The sequence below is a fragment of the Sylvia atricapilla genome, chromosome 6 (genome assembly GCF_009819655.1).
Source record: "Sylvia atricapilla isolate bSylAtr1 chromosome 6, bSylAtr1.pri, whole genome shotgun sequence".
Lineage (NCBI taxonomy): Eukaryota > Metazoa > Chordata > Aves > Passeriformes > Sylviidae > Sylvia > Sylvia atricapilla.
The window spans coordinates 43,588,944-43,606,074 of record NC_089145.1 but is presented as its reverse complement, the minus strand read 5'-3'; the positions used below and the strand labels follow the sequence as shown (position 1 = coordinate 43,606,074).

The 17,131-nt window shown below is 37.6% G+C and overlaps 1 protein-coding gene across 1 annotated transcript in view; it reads left to right on the top strand.

The window, feature by feature from the left end:
- TDRD9 (tudor domain containing 9) overlaps positions 1 to 17,131 on the top strand; it is a 68,521-nt gene that overhangs the window by 8,827 nt on the left and 42,563 nt on the right. The window contains exons 2-4 of the mRNA XM_066321682.1: positions 8,568 to 8,674; positions 15,300 to 15,397; positions 15,840 to 16,061. Of these exons, the coding sequence (XP_066177779.1) occupies positions 8,568 to 8,674; positions 15,300 to 15,397; positions 15,840 to 16,061 (427 nt within the window). The remainder of the gene's footprint in view (positions 1 to 8,567; positions 8,675 to 15,299; positions 15,398 to 15,839; positions 16,062 to 17,131) is intronic.

The following is a 17,131-nucleotide window of genomic DNA, read 5'->3' as shown; positions in this document are numbered from 1 at the left end:
TTACCATAGACATTGCTTCTCTCTCAGCTGGCTGTCAGCTGCCTGCTCCCTGTTTCCTTGATGAGTGTTTTGAGCATATCCATGTTTAAGGTTCATTTTCAGGGATGGCACTGTGCGCACTGAAGGTCGCTGAAGGAGCCATTTTCCATTCCAGTTATCCAGTCTCTTCCTATTAATCTAAACAGTAGCCATGGTATAAGAAACACTGCCTTTCTCCTTGCCCTTGTTCTAATGACTGTCTTTGCTCCTCTTAAGTATTTCTCATTCCTACTTTTCTCTCTCCACTGGTGTGTTGAACGATTGGGAGAACAAAGGTTCTCTAAATTTGTTCTAGATGTCATACAACATAAAGGATGACGTGTATGGCTGTTATTAAAGCTGATACTACTTATACATTGGAAAAATTCAAATGTCATTTTTAATCCTCTTCAACCGGAAGGTTTTCACATTGCATTGTATGTGGTACTATGAAAAAGGAAGGGAGCTAGGTTTGTGATGACAGAACTGTCCTGACAGATTTTCAGATGAAATTAAAATGCTCCTTGCCACCTCCTTTACAGCACAGTTAACATGTCACCGCTTTTTTCCGCTCTATCAATCTGCAAGTAAACTGCTAGACAGTGTAAAACCATTGTAATGTCTTTGCAAATTAAAGACGCATACTGGAAGGTGTGCAAAGTAATTAAATGAGAAACCTATAACTTCTGTTTTTCAGCCTACTCTTTGGTTGCATCATTGAAGATTCAAGCCGGGATCCTGAGGATCATGGTTATCTTTCCATTGCTAGGAGAGCATTCAAGCTGAAAATTTGTATTGCTTCTACTTTTGTATGCAGTTCAGGTGTGTGAAGAGAGAGATGGCTGCTCATGTGAGGCTGGCACTGGAAACTGGACCTCAAAAGTAGAGCAGTAGTTTATGCAGTTTCTAGCCCATGGTTAATCCTGGAAGCTTTGTTAAGAGTCAAAATTCTACCTTGCTATCTTTAAATGTACTTGTGGATCTGAAGTGCTGTGTCAGAGCCGAAGTTTTGTTTTGACTTAGGCTCATAGTGGGTCTGTTCTCTGAAGGCACTATGCAGTTTGTCTTTATTAGTAGTGTACTTAATTATGTCTTAGTGGTCAACTCTGCATTCTTAGAACAACGAGATTCTCTGGTGTGTGTGGCAGAACAGCTCCTGTAGTAATGTGCTGGATTTATTCTGTTACTTTCTTTTACCCTGAGTATAAATCATACACAGTTCTGTTCACTTCTTGATTTTCCGAGGTGTATTTAGGGAGTTATTAGTTATTATTTGTCTGAGGTGAAAGGATTGTCAGTGTGGGGTTAGTACCTGTCATGTTAAAAGAATTTCTCCTAAGATAACGTTTGGTGATCAGTGTGTTCTGGGTATGGTTTGTACTGGGGAGCTGCAATCAAAAGCAGCATTGTTGGAAGAACCCTCATTTTTGGAGTGGTTTTGTTCTGCCATGTGGTTGGCTTGGTGTGAAGCAGTGGAAGTATTGTTCATGGCTCTCACTATTAACCTGAAAATATCTGGTACTTTAAATCTCATCTGTTTGAGGAATTCCTCTTCTGTCTCCTCCTGTATGACATCACAAGTGTGAGGGGGAACTTGACAATTAAGATGTACCTTAGAAGTATTGCTGTTAAACCTTTTTTTTATTTTGACAAAGCCAGTTTGAGAAGAAGTTGGTGCTGAACAGCAGCTTGTTCAAAACTGGATTCATTCAACCAAACATTACACTGGTGTGAGCATCCAGGTGTGATAAATGGTGAGGATGGTTGGAGGAGAAGCTTCTTATTCTTTTCTTTGGAAAATATTATGGCATCTGTACCATCTGAGATGCTATTGACTCTTGTGGTTGAAAGGGGCAAGAAGTACAGCTCTCTTTATGGATGAGACTCAGTGTGACACTGAGAAATTATTACCCTAATTCTTACTTGACCAAAAGTGCTGATAGCAGATCATAAGCATCACTACCTAGCTAACACTCCAACACGTTGGCATAGTGTTGGGTGTTCCATAATTCTTTCCCAGTATCTGTTGATAATTATCATATACTGTGATTTGCTGTCATAGATTTTTTTTGTGAAGGGCTGGTCGTTGTTGTGGGTTAAGCCCAGTAGACACTGAAGCACCACACAGGCTCTTCTATTCCCCCTCAGTGGAATAGGGAATGAGGAATGAAACAGGAAAAAAAAAATTGGGTTCAAAATAAAAGCTGTTCTAAGAAGTGGAACAAGCGAGAAAGAAAACAAAGTGATGCAGTGGCAGCCCCACATCACCTCATGGACAGGCCAGTGCCCAGCCAAGTTCTGAACAACAGATGGCAAACAGCTGAAATTTCACTCTTCTTCCATTTTGTTGCTGACCGTGACACTAAATGGCATCTCTGTGGTCTAATCGTGTTGCCTTCCTGATTATGCCCCCTCCCAAGCCCTTGTGCCCCCACCAGCCTATTTATGGGGAACTAGAGAGGATGTAGTATGAGAAACAGAAAGGTCCTGGATGCTGTGCAAATGCTGTTCAGGAGTAACTAAAGTGTTTCTTTTCAGAAGTACTGATTTGGTGACAGTTTTAAAACAGCATCATGGCGCTGCTGTGAGGAAAATAACCCTATCACAGCCAGAACAGTCACAAAGAAAGGCTGCCCATGCTCCCATCATCTGAGCAGAGAGAAATTTCATAAAATAATTTAGCCACAGCTAGCAGGTTGGATGGCTTCCTTTCATTTATAAATGCAGCACCACTCTTTGGATTTAATCAACTTTGTAGTGTATTTTTTTTTTAATTTGACAGAAATCTCTGGCTGTTTTGGGCAGCACACAGGTGATGAATCTACGTCTTCTGATCACTTCAGATAGCATTTGATTACTGCTTTTGTTTTTTTTCACAATAATGAGCAAAATTTGCCAGGAGCCCACACAAGAGTCTTGGTAAGACTCCTTGTTTGGTCTTTTGCTGTGACAGTGAAAAGCAGAACAATTTTTCTTTTAGCAGTGTTAGCTGACAAAAGTTTGTGTAAGCTATCATTGCATCCTAGTGCTAAGATGAATAAAAGCAGGACATGTTTGAAGCTGATTTCCTCTACTTGGACTGTCTGTAGCATTAATGTCTCTGGTGCTGATGACACTTCACTAATAGGCAGGGGAGTTACAGGCATCAATTTGAAATTGAGGCAATCCTGCTTTTAATACTAATCTTCATGAGCATTCTCCTAAATTCAGAGCAGTCTCTTACTTGCATTTTATTTTTCTCAGAGATTTATTTAATCTGGATTTTACCAAGTTGGTAACCAAATGCAGGAAGAGAAACTCATCAGCAGCTCATCTCCTAGAAGAGTCCAGTTCTTTGAAGCCCAGCAGTTCATCCCACCAACATAAAATCCCAGAGCAGGAGACAGTAAATCGGAGGATTTGGGCTGTTTTATCCTGGCATTTGTGCCTGTTATGTATCTTGGATTTTAACTGAGGATAAGGTGCAGAGCTATTAGGTTGACATATGTGAAATATTTCTGAGTTGTTGAGTTTCCTTAGCATTTGAGTTTTTCAGGATTTCACAAAGTTGTTTTAGTGCTCTCCCTCCCTCTCCCCCCCCTCCTGCTAGTTTAGGTTTTAAAACAGGTAATCCGAATTACACTTCAGGAAGAGCAGTGCAAGCCTTTGAAAATGCTTAAATACGAAGACTTTATCACTAAATCTAGCAAATTACATTTAGAACAGCTCTCTTACTGGGCAAAAAGCATGCACCTAACTGATTCTTGAAATAATATGTAGTGACTTTGTGAAATCTGTATTTTAGATTTTAATATGTTATATTTATTCTGAATTGTATTAATAGTCTGTTTTTGCAGCTGAAATGTGGATTTTGAAAGACAGTACATGATTTCATTGAAGTTCCTGTGTTTCTGCAGGTAGGACCAATCTTTTTTACAGAAAGCCAGCTTCCAGTTAAAAGGAAGGTAATTTTTAGTATGTCCTTCAGTACACCCAGTGGAAGGTTATTTACTGTCATGGCAAATGTTCAGTTATGTAAAGTGTCACATTACTTTAGTTTCAGAAGAGAAGCTTTGAAACAGTCTACTGTATATATCTTACTAAAATTGTGCAGCAAAATATTGCTCTGTATGTTATGAGGCTAAGTGGGTTTTTTTTTTTTCAAGTGATTTCCCCCCTCCCCAAAGATCTGTAAATAGGTGAATAGTCTGTGTGCGTGACAGAAGCCATGACTTGGGGCAGTCCTTCTCTTGTGATCTGTGAAATGGGTAACACTAGTTTTATGTTCAACTTCTAGTCCCATGTGCATAGGATTTTTTTGTGTTAAATGAGGCAGAACATAAATAAGCAGAACGTACATCTATAAGAATTTTTAAGAACAGTCCCAGGAGATGTTGATGTTTCATTTTTGTCTCTAAGATGGACATCTTCTAGAAGTTACATGGCCTTGAACAGAAGCTTCTACCCCAAAATTAAGTGGTTAATAGAATTTTTTTTAAAGTTGGCTAAACAAGCATCTTAATCCTTGGAATTTCATTGCATGCTTGGATATTTTCTTTATACAGTCAGATATGCTGTGTAAGCAATTTTTAAGGTTTTTTTCAGGAATAAGACTGCATATATCTCTTAGTTTAATAAAGCTTTTTTAAAGCATATATCATTAGTTTAATAAAGCTTTTTTGAAGCATTTCTTCTAAAAGCATTAACTATGTTTAGTATTGGCATTGTAGTTAATGTATGTCGTTGGAAAGGGCCAAGCAAATTACTTGCCGTAGTTGTGGTTGAGATTGGGCAGTTGATTCTATTTTTGGCAGCTAAGTGTATGTGAAAATGCTTTGGTAATTATTTCAAGTGCTCATACAAATATTTACTCAGTGTATGTTATGATGCTTTGTTGACTTATTGCAGGTGATTCTACAGCTTGAAGAAAAGACCTTTCTCTAGCTCAATTTGTTTAAAGAAAAGTACCCTCAGTGTATTTGAAAGAATTTACAATTGAATGTGTCAACAAGTTTTGGTGTGAAAACTGTGTTTCCCTTCTAGTAATTCCCCTGAAGTGGCAGCTGTATTTAATTTTATTTTGAAAAATACCTTGTTGCAATCAAATGCTCAAAATTAGTTTGACTGGGCATATGTACCAAGACCACTCACATTTCAGAAAAACATTATAGTAGTTAAACCACATAATATGGAGTGAGGAAAGAATCCTGTTTCCTCATAAGACAGTCTTAATTCTTTTCCAAGCAGAGGCATGTACCTCTTTGCCTTGGTGGAAGGAGTCCTGCTTGTCAGGCTCAAAGTCCTGTCTGCAGCTTCTGAGAGTTTCTGAAAATAGGCAGGTCTTGCAATGTACACACGTACATGGGTAGGTCTGCGGATGTAGCAACAGTTACTTGTTGAGTGAAGTCACTGATGGATTGTGTTCTCAGCACTTTATAATTTTGTCTGCCTTTTTCCACTTGTGGTGAGCACAATGTCATGTGTTTGCAGGTTCAGCCATAGAAATCTGGCTGCTTTTGAGGATGAAATATGCCCTTGATATGAACAAAATCAAGTTCACCTACCTTTTAAAATGAGGGGCAAGGAAGAAAACCCAGAATATTTAAAATCTCCTACATTTCCTTCAGTCAGTGACTTCAAATTTCAGTGATTGTGTTGGTCAGAAAAATGCTTTTTACTGCTTAAATTCGGTAGAATTTCGACTGGTTTGGATATGTGGTTGAAAAGGCTGGAATCTGGGAAGCCTAAGGAATATAAACTATAACATGGCAGGTATACCAAAGGCGGGTATTGACTGTCAGGAGGAATAGAAATGGGGAAGAAATAACTGGTGTATGGGACAGGCAGGTGATTCATGAGTAGAATCCAGAAAAGTCCCTTCATTGGTGTTGCTCTTTTCTAGCCTAGAATGGATTTGAATTTCTGAATTCTTATTTTTCTACTGTCAGCAAATTTTGTTGAAAATCGTTAGATTTCCACCTAAGGGAAATTTCTTTCTGTTCATCCATGTATAGAGGGTGATACCTCCCACTAATGGTGTATTAATGATTTTTTAGGAGGATTGTGACATTCTGGTGATTTAGGAGAGCTCCAGAGGGCTTTATAGTATTTTTTTTTCCATTTTGCTTAAAACACCCCATTATTCTGTAAGCTTTTAATTTTATTAATACAGAAAAGTACAGCATAAAAATGTCAATAAATGATGCAGCGAAGCTTATTAGTTCATTTCATATTCCCATATGTAATTTTCCAGTTGCATATGATTTTCCTCAAGACTGGAGCCTGATTTGATACATCAAGTGCACAATGTTTATTCCTGATGACTGGCTATTAAATATCTTGTTTATTCATTGTGTAGCCTGAGGTTCGTTTATTGCGTGCTGTTTTCTGAAGACAGAAAACGTAATTCTTGAAATGAAATATTCAGATGTCCAAAAAAACAAGCAAAACAAAACAAATTAATCTATTCTTGCAAATGACTGAGGTCAGGCTGTCCTCATTTTCCTCAAGCTATACAGGCAAAGGTTGAAAGCACACACACACATTATATATCTATATGGATGTATGTATACTTACACACTTCTGGAAGCCTGTTTTGAAATGCTTAAGACTGTTAAAATTCCAAGAGATATAATTAATTAATTAATAAGTTTGTTTATTTCGTTAGTTATTACTGTTCCTTATCTGTTCCTTGACTGATTTCAGCTACTGCTTAATACAGATGCATCTGCCAGAACTTAACTGCAAACAAGGAGCACAGTCCCACCTTTTCCGCCCTTAGTCTCTCAGTGGGAGTTTTTTCTTTATGATTTGCTTGCTGTTTGCTCTGGGCTCTGTCAGTCAAGCAATACCTGCTGGCCTGTGACAGCACTGACTGCTTGCCCTGGATGCCTTTTCTCCTCACAGAGAACCTAAGGGCAAGTTGCATTTACTGCATAACCAGGTTTTATTTTTAGAATATGTGTGTCCACTGTACCCAGTGGGGCTGCAGGTTTATGGAACTGAAAAAATAGTTGGTTCTATCAGTAAAAAGTATGTAGTGTAGTATGTGCATACAATGCTGCCCAGGTGAGATTGTGCTGCCAAGCTTCATTATGGTGTTTTCAGCTACTGAATGCTTGACTTTGTTAACACCACTGAATTTTTGGGTTTTATTTATGTTTAATATACACTCAGGGGAGTAACCTATGTTGCAAGCAGTCAGACAGACATCCTGTGTATGAATTTTTCTACATATTTTTGCAGATTTAGACTTTTTGAGGAGTGTTTTAGAGGAGTTTGAGTGATGGAAGTTGGATGTAGGGAGCTGTTGCTCACGTAGCCATTGTGCAGATGGGTGCAATCCTGCTGAACTGTGCATTACGAAATAATTGAGTTGTGGGGAGAATTGTTGTAGCTCTATGCCTAAAATATTGTTAAAATTGGGTCAGAAGCTATTCCTAGTTTGTTGGCAGCAGTAGGTGATAAATACTTGGTGTTGCATTCTGAACTGGGCTGAGTGAATCGTCTGTAGCAGAGCCAAGCTGGAACAGAGTTTGCCTTGGCAGAGAAGGTGAGTGCTCTGTGGCATCAAAACGATGGGAATTTCCCTCTATTGGAAGGGCTGTGTGATGTAGTTCCATGTTAAAAATCTCATGTTGTTTTCAGTGTCACTGTTTTTGGAGTCAGCATTGCCTGTTTTTTGGGTCAAGAAATAAATCACAGCAGTATCTTTTCATAAAACACAGAAACAGATTTGCTGTGCCTTAGTGAATTGCTGCATAGGTAAAGGTTTGCACAGGGTCCAGAGTTGCAGTTAACGTGCAAAATGGTAGTTTCAACCTCTAGTTTGTATTTTGTTTCAAAAAAGTCCACTTTTGATGTTTTCAAAACTCTTCTGTGTTTAAGTTCACCTGTGACTTAATAACCCTACAATCATTGTTTACATGCTGCTTTATTCTCTAGTGAATTTCATGGGATTTTCTTCACACTGTTTATGTAAAAGGGACTTTTAAAAATCCCTTTTCATTACATTTATATCATTATTAACATTCATTGAGTGTAACAGATTTCCATAAAATTTAGTGATCAGGTGATTGTGTTAATTTTGTTCCTTGACCACCATCATTTCTTGGCTTACAGTCAACTTTTTTTTTTTTTTTTTTTTCCTTAAAAGCAGTGAGATGATTGTGTTTCCTCCTATCTACTGCCCTGTCTCCAGGGAATTAGGCAAGAATTACATGCATTTTCCTAATTGTATATGTCAAGAATTGAGGAAACAGAGCTATTTCGTCTTTTTTCAGAGAAAATTGTAGTCTTTCGTTAGAAGAGAAATTGCTAGGTATTGAAGCCTTAAAGGATGAGGATGATATTTTGGGAGCTCAATCTTCTTGAGTCTAAACAAAAAGATGTAATGTGATATTTTCATCTGGCTAGTATCTAAATGCATAGACTATTTTTTTTTAAGTTTGTTCATTGAGGTAGTACCTGCATGACATGGAGAACTTCCTGTATAATGCAGTTATTTCCAGAGATTCCAAAGACTTGGGGTAGGAAGCATTTATTGATTTATCTTTTTTTTTCCTCTTCAGGCTGCCTATCTCAGAGAATGTTGGAACAGAGTATGCCAAAAAATACAGACAAGCAGAAGAACAAGAGCTGAATGTAGCTGGAAATGATCAGCTGGTCTATAAAACAGGTAGAAAAAGAAATAAAATTATTTAGTTCCTATTATGAACTCAGATATAATTGTCCCTTTTTCTCCCTGTTGTCTTTATGCTGTCTCCCTCTCTAAACTGAATGTACTTGTTTGTTTTTTGATGTATGTGCATTAGTTTGTTATACATAAAGCATGATATTAAAAAGTAAACGCCTTATTTTCTGGAAACCACAATGTATAATGTTGTTGCATAGATAAATGTGCATACATCTGGCTTGTTGTATAGATAAACGTAGGTATGTGATTAAAATAAATCTGCAAGGGAAAGGTGCCACTCATTAGATTCATGCCTTTGTTCTGTTTTCCCATTTTCTATTCATATTTCTCTGTGTACTTGATTGTTGCTTTGAGCTGCCTTTAGAGAGAAATTCGGTTGCACTTCTTTCCTAGGAGCTCTGGTAAAAGCACTGTGAGGCTGACTCACTTGTCAGGGCAGCTCAGCTTCAAACTCTTACTGTGCCTCCTCAGTTCCAGATTTGTTAATGTAGCTGATTTCCTGAGAAGAGGACATTTATGTTTTATCTGTTCTGTATGTCATTATCTTAATACTTTCTGTATACCTCTGCTGGCGTACCAAAATGTGACAAATTGAGAAATTTTCTAGAAATTACTGTCATTCAGTGCATCTGCAAATTCTCTGGCCTCTGGAACTCAGGCTGATGAAGCTACTTGTGGGATTTGTCATCAGCTGAGATGCAGTAGGGGCTCTTGACCAGTTCACCATGTGCAGTGCACCTTGTCTTCTGTCCTAACCACAAAATACTGTCTCTTGTTCCTTTGACATTACATAGAATTTATGGTATTAAAAGGTGGAAATGGGGGAATAAAGAGACTGGAAGGAGCTTCATTCAGGAATGACATTTCCCTAGTTCTTCTGTGTGCTTTATAGCAAAGGAGAGACAGCAGCAAATTGAGTAAGATAATGTTCTGTAGATGTTTCTTTAATAATACAGTGGTATTGATTAATGCAAGGCAATACCATAGCTCATTCAGTATCTTTTACCTATTAAGTCAGAATCTTGTATAAAATAGACTTCCAACTTCAGCAGCACTCATGGCAGGCATGACTTTGAATGAGACTGATGCTAGCAGTGTTCCTTTTGTAAAAGAAACAGGATTATAACTTAAGCTTTTTTAGAAATATTTCTGTGTACTTTATTTTATAAATACCTATTTTCTCTTGGTCTACCCTAAAATATTTGTCCTTGAAATTTTACCTTGTAATAATTACTCTCGCCTTCCAGTTGTAACTAACTGAAAGAGCATCTAGTTAGGAAACAACCATAAAAAATAACTAAAGTATTGACACATTACATAATCTCTTACTATTAATCCATTAGATAGTTTCCTCAGTTCCTTGCCCCCCCCTTCCCCGTGTTCTGGTCTTTGTCTGTCTCATTGTCTGGAGTCAGTTGCTTCAGGAGCTGTTCTGGGCAGTGTTGATGCCTGCCTGCTCTCATCAGTGCTCTGCTCCCAGCGGCGTGTGATCCAGTGGCAGACTCCAAGCAAACTGGATAGTGACAGGACTGGAACATTCCTACGGCGTTCTGAGGCTGAGCTGCCAAATCCTACCTAGATGTTGAATAACAAAAAAGCTTCAGAAAATCTCAATTCTTACTGCTCTTAACTTTTACTTCCAGACAGATTCAGAAATACTGTGCTAGGATAGTAGAATAAAAAAGCTCAGTAAGTGAGCTATAAGAATTGTACTGTTAATTTTACAGCTTATAAATGCGTATATTTGTTCTACATTTGAGACTGCTTTTCTCTAATGTAGTATGCTCATTGTTCAGATTTCAAGACCCTTGAGATGTGTTTGTAACTATCAGCTATGTTGATTTGAAAGTGTGTGTTTTCCTCAAGAACATGGGAACTGTCATAAATGATCAAGGATTTATCTTGACCAGGACCTATGAGCTGAGCTCTGTTGAATACAAATGTAGTCAAGAAATAACCTTCACAACATGGAAATGAGAAACTGATTTTTTCTGAAGGGTCTGCATTGGTACCCCTTTTGTAGCTTCTTTCTTTCAGAGTTGCTGTTCTAACTATAGGCAATATTTTCTGTGCAAATTGATAGCCTGTTTTAAATCTTGCAGTTACTGAAACTGCTTGTGCACCGCTTTGTGCCTTATTTGATGAAATTCTGTTAAGTTTAAATCTTGTGCTTTCCAGTTTCTTTGAAAGAGCATATGCTTTTATACTGATAGAGGACAAACAGAAATGTCTGATCTGCTTCTTTGTTGGGTAAACAGATCATCAGGGAACTGCATTTAGAGTTCTGGCTTCTGCAGAGCATGGTAGAAATGATACTGCTGTGCAGAGGAGGTTGAAGTGATTAAATAAAAATGAAAGGGAATTCTTTGTCATAGCGGTTACCCAAAAGGAGTAGAGCATTAGCAGTTCTTGCCTGTCCCACCAGGCTTGTTTTGTATTTGGTACTGGCTTTTCCAGGCTTCACACACTTTTGATTCAGTCATAGGGTCATTGGGTGTTGTGCAGAGGGGAATCTTCCAGAGCTGGGTGTGTAGAACACTTAGCACTTCACTCATCTTGTAGAAAATTCTTTTTTACCAAATTTGGGAATTCTGAGCTGTACACAGTAGAGCTTTGCACTTCAGAAAGCTCCTAAAATCCTTAGTTCTCTCTCTTTTTGTTTTCTTTGAAGGACACATAGAATTAATTTTTATGCAGCTTTGTGGATGACGGCCTTTTTTTTATTATTATTTTCTGCCTTCATACTTTTCACACCATTAAATGGGTATCTTCTGGAGGTCTTCTAGATCCCACCTGAAGTAAATGCTTTCAGAGAAGGAGAAATTGAAACATTGTTTCTGATATATAAGAAAACTGATTTTTTTTTTTTTGGTTAGGTACCTTACATATTTTGAATTCAGAAGAGATGCATGCCAGAAAAATTAGTCATAGCACAGATCCTCATCCCAAAATCTTTTGTATATAAGATATGTGTAAGCTGAAGAGAATTGCAATAGGGAAGTCTCACCAGACAAGTATTTTCTTAGGAATTTTCTGAATTAAGCTCATCAAGGATCAGTTAGCAGCACATTCATGTATATGCTGTTTGAGGTAGCAGCATGTTCTGGGAAGTTCTTTTGGTTTTTGGCTCAGTGTAGGAGCCAGTTGTTACCTTACCTTTCCTGGCTTTCCTTTCGTATGAGCTTCCTTGCAAACTGTGAGTTTGTCAGACTCATCACTTTGTGAGTTTGTAGCTCAGCAGAATGATCAATGATTTAATAAGCATCTAATTTGATTAATCTTACCAGTACTTTCAAGTATATTTTGTTTTAAGCATCTCATTTTAATTGCTTAGTGGCAGATAGCAAGATACAGCTGTACAAAGTCTCCCAGAACTGGTGAATACAAAAATCTCATCTTACATTAAAGGATTTCTTCAAATTCATTTCAGGAAACAGGTACCAGAGGAAGTACATCTGCTGTATGAGGTGTAATAACTGAGATACTGAAAAATTGCTCTTTCCATGGGCACTGGACTGTTTTAGTCATTGACATCTCTACAGGACTTTCATTGAAAATGAAGAAGAGTGAGCAGGCAAATTCACCTTTCCTGTAACTGTTTCTTGATTGCACTGACTCTGAATAGAGAAATTAATATTACTCTGGAGTGGCGTTAAAGCTTCTTATGCACTGAAATATTTTGCTTGTCCTAAATCAGCATGGGGGGCAGTTGCCTTCTTCCTCAGTTTACTGTTTTCAGGTTGGAAGCGTCTTGCATTCTGTGTCAGAATCCAAGGTGCAGGTTAGAGCACAATGCCTTAGAAAGGTGTGCACTGGTTGGATCAGTTGTCCTGGTCCTGATGTTTTTCAGAAAGTATAAACAATTGAAAAAGTGAAAGTTTGTGCCTTCCTTGCTGATAGTTCTATAGACCTGTAGGTGAGTGTCTGTATTGGCAGGAATGACCAGCTTTTCTGAAAACCAGTTCTCATTGGGGTATTTATTACATATTAGGGATGAAAAATAAAAAGAAAAACCCCCAGCAAACCCAAACATTTAAAGGTAATTACATTGTATGGTATAGAGTCCAGAGTTGAATGGTTGTTTAAATCACTAGAATAACCTTTCATCGGGGTGTACATTCAGATGTTCTCTTCTGCAGCAGGTCTTCATGGTTTAGAACAACTTTCATGTGTAAAAAATAAAGGTGGAAATTTTAAGGTCTTTTAAAGTGGTTGTTCAAGTTTCCCATCTCAATTTCTTTTTTTTTTTTTTTTTTTTTTTTTTTTTTTTTTACTAAGGATCATAGTAGATTTCAGATGGAATTTGTCCTCAGTTTGTTAGGGTGAGGCATTTTTGTTGCTGGTTGTATCATGGCAGTGTTCATCTCAAGTTGCCAGTTTGCTAAGGCCCAGAACTGTTCTGTCTCTGCAGACAGAAGTCTCAGAGCTGTCGTGGTATTACTTCCCCAAGCAAACTCAGTAATGTTTCTTTCAGTTTAAGCACAGAGGACATGTCTTGGATAAAAAAACCCCAAACCATACAGTGTTTAGTACTTGCAGCATCTGCTAAATGGTTGTATGGCTGTCAGTTGTTAAACTCTGTGTGGTGATTGTGGCTAATATTAGATCACCATTTACTTTTGGTATATTTTTTTTTCCAGACTCCTGTGCTTAGGAGAGAGTAAGATGTTGCTGTCCTAGAAATGTTATATAAAAAGCAGTATTTAAAAAAATTTGTTTTATCAGTGAAAAAAAATTACACACAAAAACTTAATTAAATTGTTTCTCAGCAGGTATGTGAATACTGGTGGCTATTTCTTTGCTTCTGGTTTGTTCCTTTGTGTTTTATAAATAAAACTCTTAATTGAATTTTAGGTTAATGATGTCTTACTAATACACTGGGGTTAGTACTGAATTACAGAGGGTTATTGTATGAATATTACTTTTTGATTTTTTGTGCCTCCCTCCTTATCTATAAGCACTATTAAAAATTGCTTTCTTCTTTTAACATTTTAACTTTTCAAAATTGCAGTTATTTCTTTGAAGACCTGATAGAGGTGGGAAGGTTATGTTGCTTTAGCAGGAAATCTGCTGATACTGGGATGTGTTCCCTAACAGCTTGAGGTTTCTTCCAGCATTGGTCAAATCACTCACAGCTATGGATGTCTCAGTTGTGACATCTTTGTGCCAGAGGGAAGCCAGTCAGCCTTTGTGTGGTGTTGCTGTGGCAGAATGCTATATATATAAATGAATTTTTCTGGGGGATGTATTTAGAAACTTGACCAAAAGAGTTTTTTAAAGGACAGTTAATATTTTGAGGGAGTGCTGCTATCAAGTTCTGTGTTTGTGTTTAGTGGTGCTGAGTAGATCCTTCTGCAGTGATCACCTTTCACTGTTGCGTTACAGAGTGCAGGTAAAATAATTTTTTCATGTGGCAGAATGTGGCTTTAGGAGAACTGTTTTTTGTGCCTTACGAGACTCTCATCTTGAGCTGGCCAGCTTTTGGGCTTTTTTGTAGTGTTAGAATAACTTAATTTGTTTTCCTTGACACTTTGAGGCAATTCAGGGGCGTGGAACACTTTGAGGAATGGCAAAGAGTTAAGATGCTCTTCTGCCTGCTTCTGCTTCACTGCTGTGTGAAGTTGTAAAAACTTTTCTAAAGAAGGGAGCTGTAACTGCAGTCAAGTATTTTGGCTGTTGCCTTTACTGTAAAGTAATTATTGCCTTTGTAAAAAGAATGATGGAATTGTCTCACTACTCTATTTCTTAGAGAAACAGTGAATAAAAAGAACTATAGGGCTTTATTACCTGTATCTAAGCCATTTTGCCATAATACCTGGTGAAACTTGTTTGAAATGGAAAGTGTTTCTGTTTTTGATTTCATTATGCCGTGGGTATTTTAGCCAAATTGTTTAATTTTTACTTGAAAAATTGTTGTTTACCCTTCCTGTCCAGGTTTTCCCTTTCTGCACCTCCAGACCTGTTCTTTTGTTTTCAGGATCAAACTGACTGCAGACCTCTGAGCAGAAACTTAGGCTGGCACTGAAAGATTTCTGTCCTGTATTACCCAGTGCTAATGGGGCTAACTCCTGCCAAGGTGTACTGTCAGAGTATCACACTGAAAGGTCATCAGGGTGCTTAGCAGATTTTAATGGCCAAATGGTAGAAATAGAATGGTCTTCCTGCCAAATTGTGGATTGTTTTGTACTGTCGATCCAGTAGACTTTAAGGGAAAAAACATACGTACATGAATAAGGCATGTATTTTTCTGTATTGTAAACAGTTACTTAGTATAAAGGTAGAATTGGCAGTTGTAATGCGAACTGCAAAAATCTAGGTTTTTTACATTAAGAGAGAAGCATAGAGAGTTGTATAAATCCTTTCCACTGACAGTGGTTTACACACAGAAGCAGTGTTTTTTTCAGAGTTGCTTCCAGTAAAACAGTAGTTGCATGAACACCGAAAATCTCTTCAATCTACTAATCAAAAATACTAATTTTATTAACACTTAAAGTATGCAATGTAATTTTTAGAGGAGTTAAGTTTCCAGATACTGTTGTCATAATCTCCTGCTGGTGTTTCTCTTTGTCTACTGAAATAAGTGACTCTTGGTTATTTTTGTGCTTAGGTGCTTCACTGTCTCAGTGTGAATCAGGTGATTCAACTTCTATGCCAATAATTAAGTGTAAATATTTGGATATGCCTACAGCCAAACACAGGGAAAAGGTAATGTCATTGTATTTCTCTCAAGAAATAAAGCTGAAAATAATATTTTGTTGTGGCTTTGGGGTGGTTTGTTTCTGTTATTGTTGTTTTTTTAAAAGGAAACTTCCATTCCTCTTCTAAACACTGTACAAAACTTTCAGGTTTTTTACAAAACTATTGCTTAAAATATCTTAAGAGGAAAAACGTTGGTGTTACACTTTCTGTTTATATGTATTCACATAAAATATGTACATGAGTGTGTGCCCATACTCTTTTTTGTGGTGTTTTAATGTGCTTTAGGATTTCTGTTATCTCCAGATGCCTACAAGATGATAGAAAATATGGCACAGTGTTTTACAGAAGCTTGCTTTGTGGCATGGAAACTGTTGGTATTTCAAATCTGTTTGAAGCCTGTTTTGAGTTGTTTTGTAGACTCACAAGTTTTCTTGAAAAATTGTTTCAGATAGTGTCTCTGATACAAAACAGTTCAGTTGTGATTGTAGAAGGAGCAACTGGCAGTGGAAAGAGCACGCAGATTCCACAGTATATTTTGGATTATTGCATGAACCAGTCTTTGCCCTGCAACATTGCTGTTACCCAGCCTCGGAAAATTAGTGCCAGCAGCCTTGCCAGGTGGATTAGCAAGGAACGATCATGGACGCTAGGTGGACTTGTAGGATACCAGGTATGAGAAAACTTCAAATTGTATCTTAAAATGCAGTAAAAAGTACTGTATGTTTTTTCTTGATTACTTTTAAGCCTATCTAGCGTACTGAAGAAATGTTAAAAAATCTGCTTTTAAATTGGAATTGCTATTTTTTTTATCTGTCTCCTGCTAAATGTTTGTAATTAAATCAACTTGTAAATTTGAACCACTGTAAGTCCTGATGGCCTCCAACAGAAAATATTTGTCTGCATCAGACACGTCTACATTACTGATCACTGAAATTGTTGCAGGCGAACTATGTTCTGTCACTTTTTTATTTAAACTCTTTAAGTAACTTACTTAACTGTTTGACTTTACTACATTTACTTGTCAGCTCTGTCAAAACTTGAACGCATTTATGACCAGGTTCTTTCGTCAACAATCTCCTGTTATTTTTTAATGTGAAAAACTCAGACTAGTTTTTCCTCTTAAATCTGTCTCTTCCTTTTACTTTCTTCAACTCAGCTTCAGGCTCAGTTCTGTCCCTCCATTTATAAACTTGATGCCACATTCCTCTTTTGACACGGGTCCTGGTGCTTTGATCAGCTCCTTGTCAGGACCCACACTGAGCTGCTGTGATGGTGGTTTCATTGCTTGTTAGGCCACAGCTGTCTCTGGATGAGCTGCTCTGGTTCCTCAGGCCAGTGGGTTCACACTGGTGTTGACAGAGGGAGGGATGTCCATGGAGAATTGTCTGCTTCTGGAGTCCTTTGCTGGCAGGAATAGTTGCTGGGTTCTTCTTCCTCTCTGCTTCATTCTATTTCTTGTTGTTTCTTCCTTTCTTTCTTCCATTTAGGGTAATATGTATGTGTTTGCTAGTATACATTTAGAGGTTTCTGTTTCTTCATATGTATGCAGCTACAGGTTACTTCCTAATATGCTACATGTGGTGCCATTTATGTGTGTTAGGTGTTTTTTGTTATCCTTAAATCTGATTTTGTACAGTTTTCAGGTCTGGAGGGATTTGATTTTTCACTGAGGGTGACAGATTTTTCATAGCATGGGCTCTTAGGTGTCAGGCTTCTGCTTTATCATTTATTCCATATCTG